Source organism: Lepisma saccharinum, chromosome 20 (assembly GCF_977018435.1).
Source record: "Lepisma saccharinum chromosome 20, izLepSacc3.1, whole genome shotgun sequence".
Taxonomy (NCBI): domain Eukaryota; kingdom Metazoa; phylum Arthropoda; class Insecta; order Zygentoma; family Lepismatidae; genus Lepisma; species Lepisma saccharinum.
Genome location: NC_139248.1, coordinates 43,337,752 through 43,365,263, shown reverse-complemented (window position 1 = coordinate 43,365,263; position 27,512 = coordinate 43,337,752). Strand labels below are relative to the sequence as shown.

The 27,512-nt window shown below is 35.7% G+C and overlaps 1 protein-coding gene across 2 annotated transcripts in view; it reads right to left on the bottom strand.

Annotated features, from left to right (window-relative positions):
* LOC146003254 (phenazine biosynthesis-like domain-containing protein 2) overlaps positions 1–27,063 on the bottom strand; it is an 88,065-nt gene extending 61,002 nt beyond the window's left edge. For both annotated transcript variants that reach the window (XM_083141440.1, XM_083141439.1), the window contains exons 1-4: positions 27,026–27,063; positions 23,491–23,586; positions 19,586–19,784; positions 17,916–18,153 (exon numbers count right to left, since the gene is read on the bottom strand). In XM_083141440.1, coding sequence (XP_082997566.1) covers positions 17,916–18,153; positions 19,586–19,784; positions 23,491–23,577 — 524 coding nt within the window. In that variant the 5' untranslated portion in view covers positions 23,578–23,586; positions 27,026–27,063. The remainder of the gene's footprint in view (positions 1–17,915; positions 18,154–19,585; positions 19,785–23,490; positions 23,587–27,025) is intronic.
* Between the last annotated feature and the right edge of the window lie 449 nt (positions 27,064–27,512).

Genomic DNA, 27,512 nt, shown 5'->3' with positions numbered 1-27,512 from the left:
AAACACCATCTAATTTACTAGTAAGATGGTAGGCAGGCATGTATATTTTTTTATTTTTATTTTTTAAACATTGTTTGAAATCATCTATTGGAAGTTTTCTTGTACATGCCTGTTTTACACCCTTAGCTTTTTTAATTTCTTTTTCTTCCCCATCCATTTTCATGCAATACATTTTCGATCTGAGTCCGGCAAATTCTGATATTATGGACCCTGCTGCCTCATCTTTCATTTTTCCAGGGATCATCTGGTTTTCAATATTGTATAATGGATGATTTTCTGGATAATTGCTAAAATCAAAATATTTATTTAGAGAGAACAAGTCATTGTATAAATTATTTGTTTCTATCTCATATACAAAAGTATCAGTATCCATATAAGCTACTTTAATTCTATTTTTGTATTTAGGTTTCATAACATCATAATGAAATTTATACATTTCCAATTTTGATAATTCTAAAACTGTAACACCGACAGCTATCGGTGCATCACACATTATATTGGTGTTGGATCTTTCAATAAGAGTTAGATTATTAGTAATTTTTGTAAAACTTTTATATGTGGGGTCGGCAATAAGTTTCAGAAGTTTTTTTCGGTCTGACACCAAATTACACCTCACTCGATTTCTTTTGTTCTCTAAACATTTTCCATATATGGAATTACTCATTAATTTATAAAGATTTTTTTCAACTTTAGAATTTGTTTGTATTCGATTATTTGTATTTTTCTCAATATATTGAGCTAACCATCTTTCTTGATCAAATTTTAACCCTTTATGGATTTTTGTTAATTTCATACCATGTTTCAAATAATACTGTAACAGTCGATAATGAAGTACATAATTATTTTTATTTTCAAATGATAATATCAATTTTGTTTCCTCTGTACCTGGTACTTTTTGAGAAACTGGTGCCATAGCAAAACCATGGTGTCGGTCATGTAGATGTGATGGATATTCCAAATCAACTTCCAGTAGACAACCTTTTGCATGATCTTCAGACCAGTTTAAGAAATCTTTGTCTTCAAGTTCTGTATCTGTCATCCATTCGTAATTGCCAATTGGTAGTGATTGATTCATGACATAACCATATAAATTGTTCATGTCAATATATAAAATATATTTAAATGTTTTATTAGCATTATAATTTCTAGATAAATATTTATTATTTGCTTTTGCATATCTTAAAGGACACTGGACTATACCACCACGCTTACCAGATTCAACAAACATGAACTTTTCGATATCGGTAACAAGACCAATTTCAACCTCTGTATTTAAAAGCATAGCTTGCCAGGATAAACCAGGTGTTGTATACATAAAAACAGGATCCAAATTGTATTTCTTGAAACAACGATTTCGAAAAATCTCGAACACATCAGCTAACAAAAGACCATCCAGTTTTAAATAGATATCATGATAATCTCCCATTGTTTTACAATTTAATATATTCCAAATTGTCTGTGCATATTGATAATCTATTTCACTACATTCTTCATCCTGAAGATGGTTATAAAATTTATTTTTCGGTGGTAACTGTGTCTCATTAAATTTATCAAAACTATCCATGTATTGATAGGGGTAAACTCCTTTTCTTTTTAGCAATTCCATATTAACATTATTAAAATATTTTCTTGTGTGAATAAATTCATCATCGGATAATTGTTTCACCAGATTTGCCAAACTACTAGATAGAAACTGATATGAATCTAGAAACCTAAGTTTAATTATTTGTCCATTTTCTAATCTGATAGTTTTTTCTATGGTAATATATTTATCTTTACTGCGTGGTATAATATTAATATTTTCTGTATCATATCCTAATTCTTTGATAAATAAATGTGCATCAAAATTTTGTAAATTATGAATAAATATTGGAATAAAATTTGGTTTCTTTATTTTCAAGTTACATGAATTGCAAATTGTTTCAATATATTCTCCATTAAAATGGTTATGGTGTTTAACTTTTGGATTAAATAAATTAAAATTATTTTTACAATATTTGCATTGTTTGGTATCATAATGTTTCTGATGTTGTTCTGGTGTAAGTTTATTCATCAATTTTGTATTATATAAAATTGGAGCAAAATCTTTTACCCACTCTCTAAGTTTTTCAATAAATATTCGAGATGCATTTTTACCTCTATAAATAAATAATTGTTGTGGATTATTTTCTTCATAAGTTTTTAATAATTTTAGTACAAAACCACAAGATTCATGGTTAGCTATATTTGTTGTATATGATTCATTTGGATCGGGAAGACATGTTTGCATCGGTATCTGTATTGTTTCAAAATCAGCATAGATTACAAATGGATGTTGTACCAGCGATTCATAATTAGAAAATTTTATACTTTTGGATGTAAATTTGTAAGTTGCATGAGGATAATAATAACATTTTTCAATATGTTCCTCTAATTGCTGTTCACATGATTTGTCACCTCTTCCATAAAATTTTGACAAGCATCTATCACATATAGTAATTTTATGATGATCTGATGTTATTTGATTATGCACCAATTTTGTTAGATTTTGTATGAGACAATAGTGTTTCTTATTTCTCTCTGTAACATATAATAATCTTATGATATGTGCACCAGCAGATGTGGATGGTGTCTGAGTTGATAAATATTATTATTTATATCATAACCATAAACATGAACATTTATTAATTTTTTATTGTATTGTTGATATTGCTTTTCAAATTTCTCAATATCTGAGATTTGTACTGGATATTTTATTCCTGACATGGATTTTTTAAATTCTGTTTCAAATTTTTCATAATGGGAGACACGATATTTGTGATCAGTATAATTTTTAACTGGATGAAAATATGCTATGATGCACCAGAGGAAACATTTATTATCATTATTTTGAATATTTAATACAGCAAATTTGTTTCTGATCTCTTTAGGTAATTTAATATAACCAGATCCTCCAAGAGGGGCATTTTTTGCTATTTTCAATTCAAGTTCATGGTTTGTATCACAAAGAGACCAACCTGAATCTTGTTTTTCGAACTGTTGTTGTTGTAACTTAAGTTCTTCACAAATTCTATCATAAATATCATCTAAATTATTAGTATCATTATAGTATAATTTTAACACATGTGTCTGATGATAAAATTTTTCTATTTTATTACCAGGATTTATATAATTTGATGATAAAATACAATATAATTTGAGAGAATATTGTTTAAGTTTATCACAAATTAAATTTTTAAATTTAGGTTTAAGTTTAGCTAGAAAATTTGGAATATCTAATTCTTCATTATCTACATGTGTTGTATTATATACAACATGATATAAAATATCTTGGTTTGGATTTTTAATTTGATTATTCATTTTGTTATAATTGGGTTTTATATCTATATTTTATAATTGGGTTTTATATCTATATTTTTATAATTTGGGTTTTATATATACACAAAATACTTTTTTTTAGGATTCTTCTTAAAACAATAAAATTTTAGGTAAATTAATTATTTAATAAATCTCTTCTCTCAACTTCTAATTCTCAAATAATAATTGAAAATAGCAAAATATTTGTATTTATAATCTCAATTTATTAATCAGTAAACTTTTGGTTTATATCTATATTTTTATAATTTGGGTTTTATATATACAAAATATTTTTTTAGGATTCTTCTTAAAACAATAAAATTTTAGGTAAATTAATTATTTAATAAATCTCTTCTCTCAACTTCTAATTCTCAAATAATAATTGAAAATAGCAAAATATTTGTATTTATAATCAATAAATTCTCCGTTTTATATTTAATCAGGAAAAATTTTGATTTATATCTATATTTTTATAATTTAGGTTTTATAAATACAAAAAATTTTTTTTAGGATTCTTCTCAAAACAATAAAATTTTAGGTAATTAATTATTTTATATATAATTTTTTCCTCTTTTTAATTTTTTTTTTAATTTTTAATTTTTTTTTTAATTTTTAATTATTTTTTTTTCGATAGCCTAGACCGGAAGTGAACCGGAAGTAGACCGGAAGTAAACCGGAAGTAGACCGGAAGTAGACCGGAAGTGGACCGGAAGTAGACCGGAAGTAGACCGGAAGTAGACCGGAGGTAACTTAGCACTTATTTTTAACTTAGCACTTCGCTTTAATTATTGAAAAATAAAATTTTAGCAAAAGTTATAGAGGGATTTTCGAAAATTAGCAATTTTGCACTATGAAAATTGGAATTTGAGCTTTGACTTTTTTTTTGCACTTGTATTGTGTCACTTTTGTAACAGTCAAAGTTCGATTTTGAGTATATTACTGTATAGGTATACACAATAAAAGTAAACCAAAATTTCGGGGGTGGCTTAGAACGAAGCATTTACCCTACTGAAAATCATGATTTTATCTGATTTTCCAAGTGTAAAAAACTGAAAATTTGTTTTACGCAAGAGCTTAACGCTTAGAGGTGACGAGAGAAAGTCTGGGAGGGAGACCGGCAGTCGGTAAGTATGCCCAGGCCCTTCATGGGCTGTTGCGCAAAGGATTATTATTATTATTGTATAAAAATTCTAAGATTTAGATAATTTCCCCCTATAACACCCAATTTTTTAAAGTTTCACTTTTTTTCAAATAACTGTAGCGAAATCTATTATTTTTTTAACTGTAAAAAATAATTGTCTCTCATGAGTCAATTTTAAAAATTTTTGCAAAATACCCCAGTATACATTCGGTCCATTTATATCTGAACCGAAGATACCGTACTTGCATATTCTCCAGTGTTATGATATTGTTTGTGCTTGTAACTAATCAGTAACATCATGGCGGTACAAGAAATATACAAGTTTAAGATATTCTAGTAATATTTTGGGCCCTAACAATTAGCTACGTGAACTCGAGAGCGCTCTGTCATATGTCTTTTTTTTTATTGTCTCATTCTGATATACAAGTTATGGAATTACATTGTTTTTGACATAAGTGTATTATTGCTATTACAATTTGTATTTCTATCTGGTTAACCTTGACATTTTTGTTTGACCTAAATTAAGTATAAAGCACTAATAAATAAATGAATGAACCTAAACAATAATGAAATCGTTCCTATGTATTTATCTGTTTTCCCACCTCAAATACCTTACACGCTTTTCTTCTATCCATAAAGCATCCCCCCCTCCTTCACCCAGTCTCATACTTTTAAGACCACGCTTCAAAATACTCTAGAAGTATTGTATTTTTAATAAGAGGCTTATAATTAGGACAATGTGGGCAAATAATATAAAATTCTGTTGTTAATAGTATCTACTTTGGATGTATTTGTCTCCAGTTTGAAGAAATTACTCTCGCTAACATGTGACTTTAATACTTATTGACTGCACAGACACCACCGAAGTGAGGTAACTAATAGGGAGGAAAAAAGTTATTTTCGGCCGTGACAGGACTCGAACCTGCAATTTTTTTTCTTTTTTTTTTGTCTCATTCTGATGTACAAGTTATGGAATTACATTGTTTTTGACATAAGTGTATTATTGCTATTACAATTTGTATTTCTATCTGGTTAACCTTGACATTTTTGTTTGACCTAAATTAAGTATAAAGCACTAATAAGAAATTTGCATACCATTTCTTCCTTGCTTGGAGAGGAATTTTTTCATATTGTTCTTGCAAGAAGATACTGAATTGTTTCTGAAAACTGCTTTCGTCATTGTGAAATATATATAATAAGTATTCTGTTATCAACCATTGTACTGCTCTTTGTTTTGTTGTTGGAAAAAAATTGAAGTCAGGAAAAACTATATCTGTATCCGTAAACTTTGTTACTGAGGTGCGGCATATACGACTGAGCATTGTTCGCAATTTGTTCCACACCGTGGAGGAGTTGCGACACTTTGTTATCCTGTGGGCTAAAGAGTCAGGCACGTTGCATGATATACAGTTAGGAGAGTCACTGATTCCATATTGGTATGTCCTATCTCTTGTCACTATAACACGATGAACCACTTTGTACCATATTGATTGGCCAGCTTTGGAAAGGTGTTTGGCGGAGACATTTTCCCATATTTGTGGCCAATTATGTGTATTGAAATCCTTGACTATTCGTGGTACTGTGTGCTTGAAACTATTGATTTCACTATATAACTTTTTAACGGATGGTGTAATTGTCTCATGTCGTAATAACTGGTAGCATAGCTGTAAAGCGATGTCCTTATAAAACAAAAACCTTTTGGGGATACTTTGGATATCGATGGGAGCTTCTAATGGAATGTTTTGTATTATCGTCTGTATACATGCTTGGGTCGTTGACTCGTGCAGTGAGAACGCTGTTTGAAGGCCAGTCTGTACAAACAATGCTCTTGCCTGTGTGTTCACGTGTATTAGTGCCAACCCACCTGTCTTCTCTGATAACGTGACCTCATTTATTGCCACCCGGAAAATTGTATCGTGCCACAAAAAGCAGCCAACAGCTTTGTTGACCTTGGCTAAGTGCTGTGTTTTGAAGGGCAGGATTTTTGCTACATACGAAACTTTAGAGAGAGCAAAAACGTTGATAAATCTTACTCGTGCTTTTAAACTCAGAGAGCGCATCTTGTTGACTCTGAGGACGTATATTGCCCTCTCGCACGTAAGCTTACTATTGGCTTCGATCGTTTCATCGATATTTGCATAGAAGTTTATACCTAAAACTTTTATTTTCTTGTCTACAGGGATCGCCGTATTGTTTGTGAAAGGATTCTCCTTACCAAGGGGCATCAGGAATGACTTTCGATTGTTTAGTTTTGCTCCTGATGTGAGCTCAAAAGTATGTATTTGGCTTTTAACACTGTACAGATCTCTTTCATCCTTGAGAAAAATCGTGACGTCGTCCATGAAACTGCCAACTTGTATTGTGGTGGAAGCCATAGAAATGCCCTGTAAATGATGCTGGATACTAAACAGAAAGGGGGCTATTGTGAGAACGTACAATGTGCTACTCAAGGGACTACCTTGTAGTACACCCCGTCGCATTTTAAAACTTGTTGTCAAGAAACCATTTATTTTGAGTTTTAGGAGCATATGATTATATAATGTTTTTATCCAATTAAGAAAAGTGTCTCCGAAGCCATATGCTTCTAAGACATTGTACAGATATTCGTGGCTCACTCTGTCATATGCTTGTGAAAAGTCTAAAGATAGAATTGCCTCTGATGCATTCTTATTTTGTTTGGTAATAATTACGTCTCTTATCGTTTGTAGCAAGTGATGTATACTTTGAGACGTATTACAAGCGAACTGTAAATTGCCAATAAGTTTAACCATATATTTTTTTAAACGCTGATTTATGCACCTACTTATAAGTTTGATGTCACTGCTCAATATGGAAATTGGCCTAAAATCTGTGACGAACTTTGGATTTGACTTTTTGGGAACTAACACTATAACTCCCGTGCTACTGGTCTTCCCTATTGTCCCTGTTGTCAACACTTCGTTGACCCATTCCGTTAATTCGTCTCCTATTAGATCCCAGAAACATTGATAGAATTCTGATGGTAATCCATCTTCGGCTGTAGTTTTATTCCTCGGAGCTTTGAATACTGCATCATGAACCTCCTTTTTACTAAACGGTTGTGTGAGCTCAGTTCTTTCATTTACTGTCAGTGGCGCAGGGAGGTAGTTCAAAAAATTGCATTGCGTTTCTGTTGGATTAAAGGCTTGACCAAGAAGATTTTTATAGTATTGCAAAAACCTGTCGTGTATACTATGAGGGCTGGTGACAACTTCACCGGAATCTAAAGTTAATTTATGAATAACGTGACTCCTGGCGTGTTTATGTTCTTGAAGAATGTGACTTAGTGTGGCTTGCTCGTCTGGGTCTATAGGAAGAATCTTGCTCTTTATTATTGCTGCAGATTTTCGTTTCCTATGTATAGCAAGTAATTGCGCTTTTATTTCATTTGCATAGGGACGATCGAAATTACCTTGCAGTGCTAAACGATGGAGATCATTCAAGACTGCATACAAAAAATTATATTTGTTTCTTTGATCTCTACTAACCTCTGCACTGAAGAATTTACTGACCTGACGAAATTTAGGCTTAACTCGAGTTTCCCACCACTCGATTAGGGTCTTTTGCACTGGCCGAGAGGCCTTGAGTTCGTTCCACGTTTCCCTGATTAGCTGGACATAACTGCCATTGCGTAGTAATGTGCTATTTAAAAGCCAGTATCCGCTACCTTGTCGGGGTTTGATCAAATCTAAATTTATTTTGAGAATTGGAACACTATGGTCACTAAAGCATACTGGAAAATTTTGAACACTAATTATATATTCCTGAAATCTGGGTGCGACATAAAACCTATCAATCCTTGACGCACTATTGGAGGTGATATGTGTGTAACCTTGACTTTCGCCATTGGTGTGTATCCAAGCGTCACGCAGTTGTAACCCCTGCGTTAATTCATAGAGCGCACGAGAGAAGTTGTATCCTGGATTTTGATCTTGTGAACGAATTACGCAGTTAAAATCTCCCACTAGTATAGTGTCTAGTGTGTGGGATGTCAACTCGGGCCCTACAACTGTTGAAAAAAAATCTTCTCTTTCCCGTCTGTTTTGGCTTCCTGACGGAGCATACACATTACAGAGAAACACTGAGCCTAATTTGGCACTTATTTGTCTGCCCGTGGGATGGGGCACTACATTACGTAAATCCAAGTGTCGCCTACATGCTATGGCAGTCCCTTGTGCAAAAGGAGTAAAATTGTTGTATACTTTAAACATGCTCAGTACAGAAAAATCGTCTATGGCTACCTCTTGTAAGAGGGCCACATCAATAGACGATTTAATGAGAAAGTCATTGAGAGCAATTAGTTTGGTCTGACTTCGCATTTGATTCAAATTTATAGATGCCAAGGTAAATGTTTGCATGATTATAACTGTCCACAAAAGAAAACTAAACTTACTTACTTTCTTCAACATTACTAAACTCATATTTCTGCCTAGAATGCATTAACTATGCTTTCCACTAAATAAATCTGGGGTAAGTTTGTTACTCGTCGAAGGTTTCTCTTTAGTTACATTTGCTGAATTACTTGTTAAACTAACCTTTGAAACATCTTGTTTTGGGGTACCAGGTTCTACTCTACATTCGTTATGAACTATTGTGGAACTTACGCATTCATTATTTTTCTTCTTCTTTCTACGTAGCACCATGGACTCTTCGCCACTGAGCGTAACCTTGATACAGATCTTGACCGTGATTTCCTAGGAGAGGTAACTACGGGGAATTCTGCCTCCGCGAACAAAGCACTTGGGGGTGGGGGCGGGGGTATGTGATGCATCTCCTCCGAAATGGTCAATGTTGGCTGCTCCATCTCTTCCCTTCCTGTTGGTGCATTCTTCACACTAACTTCCTGTCTGGTACCTGTCTCCTCGTCGGTGATTCTGGGGCTATCCGTGTTCCCTCCATTGTTATCTCCTGACGCAGGGACTTCTGCAACTGGTGGAGCTGAATCTCTTGGTTTAGTCCGTACGGGTAGCACAGTTGGTTCATATACCATTGGGACATTGTCAGCGGGTATATTAACCGGCCCCCGGCGGGGCTGGTTTCCAGAGGATCGACGCTTAGGACACTGTGCGACTACATGACCCTCTTCGGAGCACGCTATGCAGGTACGAACCTGCCCAGGGTATGTTACCCAATAGGAGTCTCCATTCATGTTTACATATGAGGGTATGGGTTTACGTAGTACCATTTTGATCAAGACACGTCCAGTTCGAGTGGGGTAAATGTGATCTGCAGAGTATGTCTCGTCTTCGATTTTCAACACTTCCCCATAAGACCTCATGACACGACTTATCACTTCTGCACTTAATTCAGTTGGGACTACATGGATTCTAACAATTACATGTCGCTGGTGGGCCCATTCTACTTCAACCTTATGATCACCATCTACGTCACTATAAATTACCTCAGCACCAAAATCATTTAGTAACCGTTCTCCTACCACTTTTGACGCAAATTTCACGTACAAACACTTACGAAAGTAATCTATTTCAAAACTGAGCACTTGGTTCGTAGGCACTTGGTAGACATCATGAAACCATCGATGAAAATCCAATGACGTAGGTCGCGTTTTGACATCAATGAAAACAAATTTCAAGGTGTTTTCTCTTTGTGTATTCATCGTGAACTATTTCATCGTATCTTCACTGACTCACGGTAATTGTAGCCAAAACCTCGCTTGCACTCCAATGAAAAAAAAAACAAAAAAACTAACACAACACTAGCAAACCGTTTACGGCCCTAGCTAACTCGGACAGTTCGATCACTAAGCCTTCTCACGCGAAGATCGGAGCTCGCTACGAACTGCTTCCTGCACGATTTGCAGGCAGACGCATTACAGATCAGTCAGTATCGTGAGAGTGGTTGAAGAGTATGGATGTGTTATTGCAGTGCTCCTCAGTAGTCAGAGAGGGGGCACGAGCAATCACCCCCCCCCAAATCTAACAATTTCATAGTGAGCTCTCTTAGTGTAATTTAACTGAAAATCATGATTTTAGCTGATTTTGTTTTACGCAAGAGCTTAAATTCCAATTTTATTGTATAAAAATTCTAAGATTTAGATAATTTCCCCCTATAACACCCAATTTTTTAAAGTTTCACTTTTTTTTTCAAATAACTGTAGCGAAATCTATTACTTTTTTTAACTGTAAAAAATAATTGTCTCTCATGAGTCAATTTTAAAAATTTTTGCAAAATACCCCAGTATACATTCGGTCCATTTATATCTGAACCGAAGATACCGTACTTGCATATTCTCCAGTGTTATGATATTGTTTGTGCTTGTAACTAATCAGTAACATCATGGCGGTACAAGAAATATACAAGTTTAAGATATTCTAGTAATATTTTGGGCCCTAACAATTAGCTACGTGAACTCGAGAGCGCTCTGTCATATGTCTTCAGCTAATCGTATTACTGCCGGACGATATATAAAATCATTGAGTAATGAAGCTTTTTTCCAACAAGTATATTTTTTTGCAACTAGATGGCAGCATCTAGTGTTACTTACTTCTTTCATGTTCTCTAAGTACATTTATTTGCAACTAGATGGCATCGGTGATATATAAATCACTGTGTAGGAAGTATTTTTTGGGAACCTAAGTTGCGTCACATGCAAGAATTCTCATGTAAGCTAGTTTTTTTGCTCAGACAAATCAATAGTTTTGTCACAAGAATTCTTTGCATTCCTGAGTTTATGTGTGAAGATTGACGTACTTACGGGGGCGTGTGAATATTGAGGAATTAACCTGTTAAGAATGAAATGAATCTAAGTAAGGTCATAGGTTTTCGTAGTGTTTTTTTTTCTAATTTTAAAAAAAACTTTTTTCTTAACCAGTAACTTTAACCAAATTGAATACTAACAGAAATGTTGGCAAGAATTCTCATGTAACCTAGTTGTTTTTACTCAGACAAATCAATAGTTTTGCATTCCAAACATTCCCCGAGTGTGTGTGCGGGTGTGTGTGTGTGTGTGTGTGTGTAGATATGACGTCGACCTGTTAAGAATGTCACGTCAATAATACTAGCTTGGGAATGTCACTATCTTCCCTTTTCTCTATAAGAAAAGAGAGAGAGGATCATGTAACTTGCTTGGCTAAGGGGGAATTTCCTGAGAATTCTTTCCATTCCAAACATTTCTGTGTGTATGTGTGTAGAGATTGATGCGCTTATGTATGTGTGTAAACATTAAGGCATTGACCTGTTAAGAATGTTACATCGATAATACTGTCTTGGGAATGTTATGCCCTTCTCTTTTCTTTATAAAAAAGAGAGAGAGGGTCATGTGATTTGAGCTGAATGGCTGTCTAAGGTGCAATTTCCCAATTACTTGTTTTGTCACAAGAATTCTTTGCATTCCAAACATTCCTAAGTGTCTGATTAAGGATTGATACACTTACAGCTATGTGTGGTCATTAACCTGTTAAGAATGTTACATAAATAATAAGCATGACCTCCACCCCCTTTCTTTATAGGAGGTTATGTGAATGTGCTGATTGGTTTGGCTAAGGGGAATTCTCCGATTAGTAAATTGAGGTTATAAATATAAAGGTTTTGCTAATATGGAATGCAAAAGCTCAGTTTTTGGCTCCCTCAGGGATTCGAATCCTGTTAGGTTAAACAGCATAAAAATTTCACAGCAAGAATTCTCATATTTACTGACGATTTTTTTAAACAGACTTAATAATGAGTTATAACTTGTGTTGTGATGCCACTATAAACTGTATACAAAATATGCAGTCCTTGGAATGAGATGGACGAGGCTTATGAACCTCGACCTATACAGGTGTACAATCTGGCAATGAATGGATGTTTCTTTTTATTAAGCATAGCATTGTTTTTTCGCTTATTTTAATATCAGGCAACAATGTTAGAAAGTGTGTGCATGGCCCCAAGAATAGAATTTAAAATCACTAATGTGATATGAAGTCCCTTCATTTGTGTGTATTTGAATATGAAAGTGAGGTACTTTGAATAATTGAGGAGAATAATCACAAAGAGGCTTATGAACCTCGACCTATACAGGTGTACGTACAATCTGGCAATGAATGGATGTTTCTTTTTATTAAGAATAGCAGTGTGTTTTCGCTTATTTTAATATCAGGCAACAATGTTAGAAACTGTATGCATGACCCCAAGAATACAATTTAAAATCACTAATGTGATATGAACCCTCTTCACTTGTGTGTATTTGAATATGAAAATGAGGTACTTTGAATAATTGAGGAGAACAATCACAAATAAGCTTGCAACGGTATTAGGAGGGGTCACGAGTTCAAACTTCAGACGATTTCTGTTAATCTGCTAAGGCCCAGGGTGTACGGATATCAGTACGAAAATTTGTAAAAAAGAAGAGGCAATTTTAGCTAATGGCAACGATGAGGATGAATAATGATAATTATGATGAAATTGATGTGTGGCACTCAAACAAAACTTCAAAGTGTATTGCACCAACAGCTACAATTGTCCCCTCTACCCCCATACAAGGCAGTTAACAGAGGTGTACTTTTGTTGGTTTACGACTCTGAGGGCTTAAGTTACTATGTTCACCTATAGCTGTACATATTAAAAAAGAAATGACCTGAGCAATAAAATATAACAATACCGATTCTGGCTTTTTGTCGGATGACGTAGTGGTAATGTTGTTGCAATCACATTTCTGATGGTGTAGCAACTTAAATGTTTTGCATAACATGAAATACTGTTAATGGAAATGTGTTGTTTCTAATATTCTATATAGAAAGCAGATAACAAGAAAAAGAAGAAAATAAATGTTTCGGTCAGATACGAAGCTTCAACCCAAATACATATATGATCAGACAGGATGTCAATGATGCGTTTATAACTAACATGTGATTATTCAAAATTCAAATAGTGCAGTGGAAAACAACTAACTAACTCTCTAGACTTCTTAAACCCAAAGAGAGCAAATACAAGCAAAAATTAAAACACTGTCTCCTATTAAGAAATACTTCTAGAAATTATTCAACCACTTTTTTTCTCTTCCTATCTTCGTAACTAAAAAAAATGTTTTGTCAAACGTTTGGATGACTATGAAAATATTGAAACATATGACGTCATAATAAAATGTTGTTGCATTGTAATCAAATGAATTCGTTGAATATGTAGAATATGGCAGGATATATCTTAAAATTTTAGAAGCTATTTGTTATGGAATTTTCTCTCTCTCTCTCTCTCTCTCTCTCTCTCTAGCCTTTCTTAAATTCTCATCCTCATAGTTAAAATTAATCCAAGAGGTAAAAAAAAGGTAAAGTGCTCCCCTGTGCATAGCACCACGCCATGATAGCGTATAGGGGGTGTGGGGGTAACGCCCCACACTTTCTTGATCCGGTCGTGAGTGGGGATGATGTGATCAGCATCACGCCCCTGACCGCCTTTACCCCCCAGGGTTTCCCCCAGGTACCCATGTTATTCGACGCTGGGTGGGCGCCGGGGCCGCTTCCATCGTTAGAAAAGTTCCCGGAATTAATCCAAGAGAAAAATATATATTTTGTGTTGACATGGGAAACATGCAATAAAAATGCATGATCAATAGTTAAGGTCAAAAGCCGAATAAACAGTGAGGGTGATACACGCAAGCTTCCAGGCATGTGATTTGCACAGAATTAAATACAAAATTGGGAGATGGAAGGCTTTTGTTGCTAAACCTTCGGGTTTAAGAAGGCAAGAGAATTAGAGAATTAGTTGGTTAATACGGAGCTAATTAGAAACTGCCATCCTCGAGGCTTCATGATGCAAGCCTCGCCTTCTACAAGTTTATTTCCGACATGATTCTTGCTCTTGTTATGCTTTTTACAGATAACATCAAAAGCTGTGACATGCGATTTTCTGGCTCTTCTACTTACAACACAGACACTCATGTTTCTTTTTACATCGCAACGATGAGGATAGTTAGTATTATATGGGTTTTGGTGAGTCTCAGACCTCCAGGAAAAATAAACTCCTGTAGGATTTTTTGTGTAGTAGTGAGACATGCTAGCACCGTAAATTGAACAGCACATAACTTAGATTTTATTGAAAAGCAAGCAGAAGCCGTTGGAAGCAGTTTGAAGACTGGAATGGCTATGCAAGGACACTTATTATAATGTTAATATTTAATTTTAATGATGTGAGAATTGCTTCTCGATAATGTTTGGTATTTAATTTAATCCATTGTTAGATAAAATACATAATTATTAGAATTTAAGGACGGAAAATATGAACAGCGAATGAATGCTACGTTTGACTAATCGTGAAGATGAGGATGACAGTACGTTCTATCGTTCCTATATCAACGTTTCAACATTCTTAACAGGTTAATGACCACACATAGCTGTAAGTGCATCAATCTTTACGCAGACACTTAGGAATGTTTGGAATGCAAAGAATTCTTGTGACAAAACAAGTAATTGGGAAATTGCACCTTAGACAGCCATTCAGCTCAAATCACATGACCCTCTCTCTCTTTTTTATAAAGAAAAGAGAAGGGCATAACATTCCCAAGACAGTATTATCGATGTAACATTCTTAACAGGTCAATGCCTTAATGTTTACACACATACATAAGCGCATCAATCTCTACACACATACACACAGAAATGTTTGGAATGGAAAGAATTCTCAGGAAATTCCCCCTTAGCCAAGCAAGTTACATGATCCTCTCTCTCTTTTCTTATAGAGAAAAGGGAAGATAGTGACATTCCCAAGCTAGTATTATTGACGTGACATTCTTAACAGGTCGACGTCATATCTACACACACACACACACACACACACACCCGCACACACACTCGGGGAATGTTTGGAATGCAAAACTATTGATTTGTCTGAGTAAAAACAACTAGGTTACATGAGAATTCTTGCCAACATTTCTGTTAGTATTCAATTTGGTTAAAGTTACTGGTTAAGAAAAAAGTTTTTTTTAAAATTAGAAAAAAAAAAACACTACGAAAACCTATGACCTTACTTAGATTCATTTCATTCTTAACAGGTTAATTCCTCAATATTCACACGCCCCCGTAAGTACGTCAATCTTCACACATAAACTCAGGAATGCAAAGAATTCTTGTGACAAAACTATTGATTTGTCTGAGCAAAAAAACTAGCTTACACGAGAATTCTTGCATGTGACGCAACTTAGGTTCCCAAAAAATACTTCCTACACAGTGATTTATATATCACCGATGCCATCTAGTTGCAAATAAATGTACTTAGAGAACATGAAAGAAGTAAGTAACACTAGATGCTGCCATCTAGTTGCAAAAAAATATACTTGTTGGAAAAAAGCTTCATTACTCAATGATTTTATATATCGTCCGGCAGTAATACGATTAGCTGAAGACATATGACAGAGCGCTCTCGAGTTCACGTAGCTAATTGTTAGGGCCCAAAATATTACTAGAATATCTTAAACTTGTATATTTCTTGTACCGCCATGATGTTACTGATTAGTTACAAGCACAAACAATATCATAACACTGGAGAATATGCAAGTACGGTATCTTCGGTTCAGATATAAATGGACCGAATGTATACTGGGGTATTTTGCAAAATTTTTAAAATTGACTCATGAGAGACAATTATTTTTTACAGTTAAAAAAAGTAATAGATTTCGCTACAGTTATTTGAAAAAAAAGTGAAACTTTAAAAAATTGGGTGTTATAGGGGGAAATTATCTAAATCTTAGAATTTTTATACAATAAAATTGGAATTTAAGCTCTTGCGTAAAACAAAATCAGCTAAAATCATGATTTTCAGTTAAATTACACTAAGAGAGCTCACTATGAAATTGTTAGATTTGGGAGGGGGGTGATTGCTCGTGCCCCCTCTCTGACTACTGAGGAGCACTGCAATAACACATCCATACTCTTCAACCACTCTCACGATACTGACTGATCTGTAATGCGAGAACCCTTTAAGTAACCTAAGCACGGATGAAAACATCCGAAACAGTAAGTCAATCAGAAGACAACACATCATCGCATTACGTCATAACCAACAATACGCTAGATACGAGTCATCATAATATTGCGTAAACATTGCATAATAACTTGTTGCATAACGTGTGGGTGGGTATGTGTGGGTGTGGGTGTAGGTGTGGGTGTTATGTACTTTAACTCGAAAGAAATTATGACACTCGTACGAAGTACGAGATGAAAAAATACAGATTTGCATTAGTATAAAATCGGCAAAAACATCATCAAAATAGGTTTACCATTGTGGTTAAATTAATAAAAATAAATGGCCTCGTACCAATATTACTTTGAAGGAACATGATTACTCTACTAACAATCTATATTCTATCAGAATTTCGTTTTAAATAGTACTGACTTTATTATTATTTATCTGTCAAGTTGAAGTAAAATATCTACACATTAGTTATTTGCAACAGGGATATTGCAACTGTGACTGATTCTATTTATTGGTCATTTTTTTGTATTTCTGAGTTGAAACTCGTTGTGATTTTGACCTCAATCCTGAACTGTTTTGAATTCGCTTAAATTCCACCATGCGAAGGCAAATACGCTCAAGCACTAGACGCGAAGTAATATCGAAAATGAATAATAGCAAAACTAAAGTCCTTATTCCTGCCCTAGTTATTGCTCTATGAAAGGATAACAAAATGAAAAGAAGTGGGAAAGAAAGAAAAGCGAACGCAGAAATTAATGTAAATACAGCGTGAGAATAAAACTTCTAGCGGAGTCTCGCCTCGTTCGAAAACTAGAATATGGATTATATGGACATTGTTATAATGTGACAATTGCGTTGACATAAAAGTGTTTGTCAAATTACTCTCAAACATATTAAGATTTTAGTATAACGTTCACTAGTCTCATCTGATAACAGTGCTGTCCTTTTTTTTTTTTTTTTGCAATATCTTACCAAACCTCTATCTAAAGTAGAGTTATTGTTGCAAATGAACTAAATTCAGATGGGGCATATTTTTAAAGTGTTATACATAATGTACTGATTCTTGCCCATTTGCCTTTCTTATTAATTGATTTGCTTTTTTTTACTCGGCTTTTGTGCTACCCTTTGGCTAATTTGCGAAGATGGGGATGAGTGATGATATGATAAAATTGATTAATGGACACTCACAAAAATTTATGCCCAGGCAGGGTATCGAACCCGGGACCCCTGGCGTCGTAGCGTTCTGTGCTAACCCCTCCGCCAGGGGGGCGGCAAAATCACAGAATGAATCTGTCCTAGAAGCAGTTATCATTTTTATACGTTTGCACAATTTCACACTGTGTTCCACATTACTTTCATATTTTTATAATCTCTTCATTGAAGAAATAAGCAAAAGGACTACCTAACAACACGTAAAAGATTGTGACTACTCTTATTGTATCAGCTTTGCCATCTTCTGTAACCTGAGCTTAGGCTGTGTTGAAATCTAAATGATAGATAGCAATCTGAAAAATACCTTGAACAAGAGTCTTTTAACCGTACGAGGAGCATTCCTATTCCTTCTGAGTACTTGACTTCTTGCACCGGAAGGCCCTGAACAGTTGCTTTGACCAGCTTCTCAACTTTGGCTTCGTCAGTGCCAAGGCCCACCGGGGGGTAGAAGGGGAGGGACATAACCACTCTGCCGGCTTCATCCTTGCGGGTCGTCAGGACTCCGCTCTTGGTGTCGAATTCCAATTTAGAATTCGAGTTTCCTGCGGAGACAAAATAAAAAAAAAGAACTTTGATAAGCAGGGTCACTTTCAGGGATACGAAGTTCTATTCAGAGCAAGGACGGTATCTGCTTTTACGATACTTTCTCCTTTACGCCCTCCTTTTAAAAGAAACAATATATGCTACGAAGTCATCTGTGATAAACCTTGCCATGACGCTGTATCAATACTTCCCTGTTTTATTTTTACTTTTGTGTCAACAGTCGGTGTAAGACCAAAGCATGGACTGAAAGAGACCTAACAAATCGACTTTTCCAATCTTGTCAGCTCTATTCTAGGTTCTATTAAATAGTTTCTCTAACAATGTACGCTACTTTTGGCGACTATTGATCCTGGAGATTTCGGTATCTGCAACTGGGACTACAGTCATGGAGCTTTTTAATTAATTACACAAATTAGTAATCTCTATTCTAAGCAAAATGTTATTATACCATAAGCAATATAATTCCCCTGTCGCCTAGTATTCCTAAAAAAAAGAATGTGAAAGGTGGGAGAATATGACAAAATGAGGGCTGACTACCAAGAAAAAGTATACATAACCTCTCCCTTTCGAAAATCCTGAGCACGCCACTGATTCCAATCACCACTTCTCTGTGCACGTAGATTTCCAGTGTTGGAAAAAGTAACTGTGCGATTATCGCTTGAAAATAACTGAGTTGCTGTAACCGATCTTAAAATTAATTGCTTTCCGGTTACAATTACTCAAAGACCTGAGCATTTACTAAATTTTTGTATGACTAACATTTAGAGATTTAGTTATACACATGGTGATAATGATGTAGGTTCTCCATGCCTGATCGCATTGTTCTTGCATCTCATTGAACGTGGTAATTTTTTAAGACTTGGGAACATTTATAGATCCATGTGTACATACACAGACAGACAGACAACTTTTCCCAGCTTCCTCACACAGCACGTGCTCTCCAAATCTTAAGAAATCAGTAGGTGTTGAGTTTCATTCACACAAACCAATTCTATGTCACTACCCACTTCTTGTTGTTGTCTTATATAGAAGTCTCCGTTTCAACCATCAATTACAGTACACAGCAATGGGAAGATCTGTACAAGAAAGTTTTATAAGAGCATTTCAAACTTGCTTTTATCAAAAAAGAAGCCATGTTTTTCTTCATATAATAGATACACTTTTACAACTAATATCTTGTTTAAAGAAATGAATCATTATCTCTCTGTGCCTTGATCTTCTGAAGAAATTAAGGAATTTGAGTGGTTCTTTGCTTCGTAATGAATCAGGGACAATATAAATTCCCCTATATTTATTATTTTTATCTCAAACCTGAGACGAAAGTTTTTAGTTTCTGATGATCAGTTTGTCCGTTTTATTTGCTTTCGTTTACTGACCAATATTCTCAGTTAATATCCTACATCTATTTATGAGAACAAAACTCTTACTGACCGATACACTGATATAGAACAGCAGCAGTAGCGAGGGTTGCATGTCCACATATGGGAACCTCATTGGCTGGCGTAAACCATCTCAAACCAAATCTGCCAGCTGATTGGAAGTTATCAAGAGGCCTGGTTTTTGTGACGAATGCTGTCTCTGATAAGTTCATTTCAGATGCAATTTGTTGTTTCAGTTCATCTGATATATCCTGAAATTAAGAGTGGTTCTCTCATATATATAATTGCAATAACCCTTAAAGGCACAATTCTAAATGTATTAATTAATTTTTATAAGAGTACTAACGTTCTACTATTCTGTGGTAGCCTCTTGTGCTAGTTAGAATTTCACGAAGGGATGCATTTGTTTTCAGTTTCATCATCCTTTGTCATTGTCTCGATAAACGTATTGAGAAACGTAAAGTAAATAAACTATACAATATAGCACATTGTTTCCTAAGTACAATGTTAACGCCTAGTTGTAGGAAAGGTCAGTAGAAACTCAAAGCAGCACTGGACAATAGTCATTTTAATATGATTACTAGTAACTAAATAACATAACTTTTCTATCTCATCATATAATCTCATAATATGAGTATCGCGTATGTACGTACTGCATTCTATGTACAGTATTGTTTTACACCATAATAATAAACGTGTTTGGTTGCTATAAACGGAGTGTTTTAATGCACTTTTTACTGTTCTTTTAGGTTATTTCAGTTAATCCGGGCTTTAGTTAAACCGGTCAACTTATCCCCCCATTAGTCCGGATTAACGAGGTTTTACTGTACTTTAGAAATATGTAAACTAGCTACTAAACTCACATAGCTACTCTAAACAAAGTACTGCACTGAAATTTTCATTTTCTTTTTTTCCTGTTTCCAGTATTTCCATGTCATAGACCAGTGGTTTCCAACTTCAAAAGGTCCGAGGGCCAAAATTATATCCAGCAGTTGATTGGCGGGCCGAATTTTTTCGGGGGGGGGGGGACTAAAAATTACAAAAATTGTATGTAACCACTGAACTGAATTTGAATTTGAATTTGAATTTAAAATTGTGGGTGCGTCAGCACTAAGGCTATTTTGCACCCGTCACATTATACGGGGTCCAGCCCCTTATCGATACAAACAACAACTCTATCGTTGCAACTAAAATCATAAAATATTAAAATGTTCTGACTTTCGTTAAAAGCTGAGGCTGTAAAGGGGCACTCAGCACACATAAGGACAAAAGAACAGGACAATACAAACAAAATTATACTGACCATGGGGCCAGTCGCCAGAGCCTCGTTAGTCTTCAGTCCAGGGTGTACTAACGTGGAAGTGAGGTTGACATTTGGGTGTACTACGTGGAAGATCACCCCTTACACCCCCCACTGAACTGAAAATGTAGTACTTTCGCATGACCTAAATTTCTAAAATGAGGCAATAGAAACAATGGAATCACAAATCAAAATTGTATAATTACAATTTATTTCACAAAAACCCAATACTTATGGATGAATTGAAAGAAATGAAAAACACACCATACAAATAAGAATCCTTCATAGTAAGTGTTCAATGTGAAAATTGTGGTCGATGTGCTTCTTTTATTGAAGTTGGAATGTCCACTTGAATTTCTGTACTTGAAAGTCTCAGAAGGTGAAGCAGTGAAGAATCTGCGAGTCGGCTTCTGTAGCGATTCTTGATGAACTTCATTGAAGAAGAAACACTTTCACACGTGTATGTGCTGCCAAACATCGATGTCATTCTTTGCCCAAAACTACGAAGGTTTGGAAAGCTTTCGTTTGAAAGGTATTTGAAAAACTCTGGCCCCTTTTCTTGCCTAGTTTGAAGGAACTACATCGCCTTGCAAATCACGCAATTCAAATTGGAGAGAAGCTATTTTCATTTTCAATCTTACGTTTTTTGAAGATATTGCTCATTTCGATATTTGCACAAACTTGAACAATCAGTCGCAGTACAATCCGAGTTGGAACACTGGAAATCTCTTCGTACTTCGTGCGTAGTACAGCGCCTTGTAGTGCGTAATAAAACAGATCTCTATAGCGCCGCTCTGCAGTTTGTTTCTAAACACAAAGAGTGAATGAAGCATTCGCGGAAACTGTGGAGTTCATTCCACATAGCGAAGGGATGGAATGCATGGTGTGAAGAGAAAGTTACGCCACTTTAGATTCTTCTGATGATCATTATTGACTGCCAAATCAATTCTACCTGTGATATTGTCTTTCTTCACAGAGCTTTCGTTCCTTCAGTAAAAATAGAACGTATTTTAATAAAAATAAATTATATTAATGTTTTTTTGCAATCTGGCTTCGCGGGCCGCAAAAAGGCAACGGGGGCCGCATGCGGCCCGCGGGCCGCCAGTTGGAAACCCCTGTCATAGACCATCACTAAATTTTCATTTTCCTTTTTTCCTGTTTCCAGTATTTCCATGTCATACACCATCACTAAACACACCTTTTGTTGCCTTCAAACATCAACAGTGTTGCCACTGTACTTCATAATTTCTTTTAAAACACCCATTTGGACCGGTACACCTTTACGAGGCATTTCAGGATTGGCTATACGCGAAAACGATCGGTTTTCTTCTCTGAACTATAGATGGCGAAATAGTCCACCTACCCAAGGTGGAAATTGACGTCCAAATTTCCGTACGAATGTTTGACATGCAATTTTCCATGCTTTGTGGAAAAATAAATTTACACTTTCACTTACATTTGGCAACACTGCATGAACAACACTGCACCCCGTTTGTTGTTTCTATGTTTAAAAATATCTACTTGGACAGGGCTAACATTTGGTGTATGACTTATGTATGTACAGGTTTCGGTTACAAAGTAACGTCACTCTTAATTCCCAGTTGCGCCGTTCGTGGGACACCCTGTACTAACAAGCAGAAAGCCAAAGGAGAAGAAAAGGAACCATTGGACTTAACGAAAATATTGAATTTTTCCGTTTCATGTTATTCACTGTTCAACGTAAGGCTTGGAGCAGATAAATACGCACACTTCTAACTCATTCCGAACAGAATATCTTGTTATTATGTCTTCATTTGAAGAAGCGCCGAAAATTTGTTTCACGTAGAAGATTTCAATGAATTCTCTGACAAAATAATAAAAAAGATAGAGAAGCATTTTGACGAATTCTATCAGGAACAGAGACTTACGAAACCAATAAGCTGGTTCAAAGTATCAATATTTTACCGGATGATAGACACAATTTGCTCATAACGGACCATCGCTTTAAAGACAATAAAGCAGTTCCTATGTTGAAAGTGATTCAACCTCATTTTCTGTAGTACTACATGCAGTGAGCTTCGTAACGAAGATGGGAAATTTGCAAAAAACATTTCCAAACGATGCATATATCACCTTTATTTCAGTTACAAATATTATCAGTTATAAGTTCTTTCAAAGATAAAGTATATGAATGATATGAAAGACCTTGCTGATCTTGTATTATACAACATACTTCATTGACTTTCAGTTATCCTGATGTGGGCACGGGTTGTTTCGTGTACCTTACCCTGCTTGTCACAGTAGCAGACAGATAAATCATTTTCTTAATTGAAAATGATAAAAAAAAATTACGCAGTACTGTTAGATCCCGGGTCCCGGGTTCGAATCTCAGCTTGGGTATGGATGTTATTGTGAGTTTCCCTTCATCAATTTTATCATATTATAATTCATGCTCACTAAAAATGGCCGAAAAGCGACGCTAAATAACAAAATACATTCAAATGAAATCAAATAATCATTTAAACATATCTCCCTACAGGAAATTAACATTTGCGCAGGAAATTCTAAATGAGGTCAGAATAAATTAAAATTATGGAAGTCAACATAAACTATCTGTTGCACTTGAAAGCTACCTACTTTCTCGTTCCCTTCCCTCCGATATTATAAATTTCACTCACCTCTTCAAGACAGCAAACAGCAGCTGGGTTTCCACCGAATGGAGATTTGGAGAAAGCATCCGCAGTGTATATCGGTAGAGACATCATTGATGGGAACTAAAAGAAGATAATTTAATGAAGCTGCAATACAGATTTATTTCATCATATCCACGTTAATATAATTTGTTGTCCAAGTTAAATACAACTATAACAGATAACAGATAATAAGAAAATGTTTTGCATGCGATTCTAAAGTTGGTTCTTTGATTGATTAATTTGGTATATTTTACTTCGCTTTTGTGCAACTTTTGGCTAGTAATCGCGAAATTGGTTCTTTGGGATAAGACTGTGTTACTAACCACTACATCACGGAGGCCAACATCTTCTCTATAACTGTACTTGTGCTAATGAAGTATAATAATAATTTTACCCAATAAACACAATATCCTTTTCTTTCATCTCGTATTTTGAATTTGGAACCTGTAATAAAAGGAGACAATTTCTCCCACATTAACAATCAAGTTGCTCCGAAAGTAATAATTTCAAGTTGTGCGCAAAACCATCTTAGCTTACAATCATACAACATCTGGGAATCTAGAAAGCACCGTTAGTTCTGGAAAATCGTTTCTCGGTTCTCCAAATATGAATTTTTTTTTGAGAAGCTGCTGTCTACGTAATCACATGTCTCTCTTTTTTTAAATGCACCATGAATAAAAGAAACGTTCGCTTACAAAGCGGTGATAGAGGACTATTAGGTGTGTAGGTAGTGACCCTTTTCGGAGACACCCGAAATGTCAACCTCCCTTCCACGTAGGACTCCCTGGACCGCATTTTGCAGACAAGCGATGCTCTGGCCAGGGTTTGTTAAAGGTCCAGGAACCTATACACTCTAATGGGTTCTATTGGGTTCCGCTGCAGGACCGGAATTTTTTTTCTCACACATTTCAAATTCGGTACAAGTTGCGTGTTGTTTCGTTGAAGAGGTTCCTGGACCGTATTTAAATTGATCAGAAAAAATGTTCCTGGATCGAATTTAAAATCAGCCGGAAAAATGGTTCGTGTACCTTATTTAAATTCAGCCGGAAAAAGGTTCCTGGACTGAATTGAAATACTTTACAGATAAAAAGCTTCTTTACGGTCCAGAAAACATTTACGCTTGCTGATTTTCTCTCCTTTGTCGGAATTGAATTTATTTATAATTCCTGGACCTTTAAAAATACTGGTTCTAGTGTCCGGTCTGACAGCCAGTATAATCCGCTTTGGGGATCGTGTTGTGTCATCATTATATGATTGTGATTGTACCTTTATCCACTTCATCTTATCGTCACTCATTCTCATCTTCACGATTTGCCAAAAGCGACACAAAATAAACTAAATCAATCAATCAAAGAGGACTAATAGGTTTGACTCCCACGAAAAGCCTCTAAGTAATCAAATTGTTATAGTGACCATGAAGGACGTCTGCAAGGGGAGATATCTGGAAAACTTCTTGCAATTCGAAAAGTTACAGCAATTAACTGCCATGCCCAAAAAAATAACGAGACAACGTTTTTTTTCCAGAGACAATATAATTATTTTTACTGCCGTAACTCGGGGCGTGTCGGTCGAAAAACATTTAGCCGAGACGCGTTTGCTAAGGGAAATTTTATAATCTGGACGTTCGGGATTCAAAAAATTAGCCATTCCCGGTCCAAGTAGGGGAATTTTCGAAATTTTCCAACGCTGTGAAAAGCTAGAATTCTTCACACTATTTCCGCCTCAAGTGATCGCTTTTGCACTTTAAACTTAAAGTACGATCCTTTTGAATTTCTCGACTGTTCGGGATTCTTAAAAGTCTGTTTCGTTATGTGCATCGTGAAAAAGTACACAAAGACAAAGCACTATTCACAAACATTTTGTAGATGTTTGTAGAAATGAAGCAAGGCGAATCCAGTTTCTATTAAAATAGTGGACTCAAGTGTGAACATGTCAGCAAGGCCAAAGTATTTTTTTCATTTTCATGACTTGTAAAATAATATAGTCCGGGTGCCAAATGCATTTTTAGTGTGTAGGTTGACACGTCTAAGTACGTCGGTTTTTTTTTCCTTTTCTTGCTCATGGGGGTTGCATACCTTCAAGGGAAAAGTTCCAATAAATTTCTCCAATGTAAAAAATATTGCACATTTCAAACACTTTCTTGAAGCACTTACGGGGTGGTGTGTGGTCAGCACGACGAACCCCCAGTCGTTGTTGTAGGTTTTCATGGCCGAGTTACGCTACTCGTTCGTAGCTCACGGTGTGGGGTGGCCACCGGTCCCATGCAAAGGCCGAAATCTAAGGAGAATAGTTGTTACGCTTCCCCAAACCAGGAGACTCGAACCTGCGCCCGTTCCGTAGCCGGAGTCCAAAGCATGACGCCTACCGCATGGCCACGGTGCAGGACTCCCATCCAAGTACTTATTTCATCATAATATTCCAGTGTCTGTAGTATACTTCAATTATTACTTTATCAGCACATTACTTATGTCTGATCTTTATAGAAAATAGATTTTGGCTACCTTGAATGAAAGTGCACCTAGATAACACTAAGATGCCGTACAATCTAATCAAAATTAATTTTGAAACATACAAGCGATTAGCACAGATATGCCACTGTACCAAGACGAGACCAAGGACAACGTCACGTGTGTAAAGAGTGGTGCTTGTTTTGCGTTCATTCGTTTCAAGTCCACTTTATGCTCAGACAGGCTAATCGGGACCGGGCCTAATGTGGAATGTGCAATGTACCGCCACCGGGGTGAAACCCTAGACCGCTTGATTTCAAGATGTCGGAGTTACCACGACGCTTCTCACAAACTAGTTCTGTTGAGTCGATCCCCAGTTAGTTAAAGAACTTAATTTCTCTAATAAAATAATCCAGGGAATCTGGATTCTTAGGAAAGAAAGTTTATATCTCTTTCTTTATATGTACTGAAGTCCCTGGTTAACGTCTTGAGAGAAAAGTCACAAAGTAATATATATTGAACATTGTCTAAATTCTGTTCTCAGCCTTAACGGCGTGGCGGATTGGTTAGCACGGTGCGCTACGAGGCCAGGGGTTCCGGGTTCAATTGATTGATTGCTTTTTCTTTATTTTACTTCGCTTTTTGTGCCATTTTTGGCTAATTTGCGAAGATGGGGATGAGTGATGATATGATAAAATTGATGAATGGACACTCACAAACATCCATACTCAGGCCAGGATTCGAACCCGGGACCACTGCTGCCGTAGTGCGATGTGCTAACCACTCCACCACGGCGACCGGCCCGGGTTCGAATCCCGGTCTGGACATGAGTGTTCTTTATTAGTGTCCCTTCATCAACTTCATCATATCATCACCCATTCTTATATTCGCTATTAGCCACCTGTGGCAGAAACGCGAAGTAAAATAAACCAAATCAGCCTTAACTTGATTTTGCAGATATTCAGTCTCGCTGCTTACATTTCCCACATCTCGACCTTAAAAAGAGTACCGTACTACACCTGATGTAATTCTATAAAAAATAATCAATAACAAGTAAACCAAACATCACTTACTGCTCTAGTTGTGTGTCCAGACCCTACAATTTCAGATCCTTCAGTACGAAAGTTGCCTTGACCTTCAGTTGATAAAAGACCAGTGTTGCCAGCTTGCTTCACAAAACAGTAAGAGAAGATATATATATATATATATATATATATATATATATATATATATATATATCCCCCTCAGTGATTTTTATCGAAACGCACACCTAGAAAGAATCCTGGCATCCTACAAGGGACATGTGCATGTCACTCTTACTTAGCAAAACATCAAAAACAAAAGAAAAACTGTAGTTCCATGTTAGGTAATTACATGACTGTAATATTTACAACTGCAGCTGCAACAGCAACAACGAAAAGGAAAGTAAAAATAAAAAAGACAGTTTTGTTCCTGCGTTACAACACTGGTCTTTTCCTAATGTATCTTTCTTTTTATCTTAGATTACTAGACAGCAAAAGCGCCTGCAGAAGGACTGAAAAAAATCTCCATTTCCAGGTC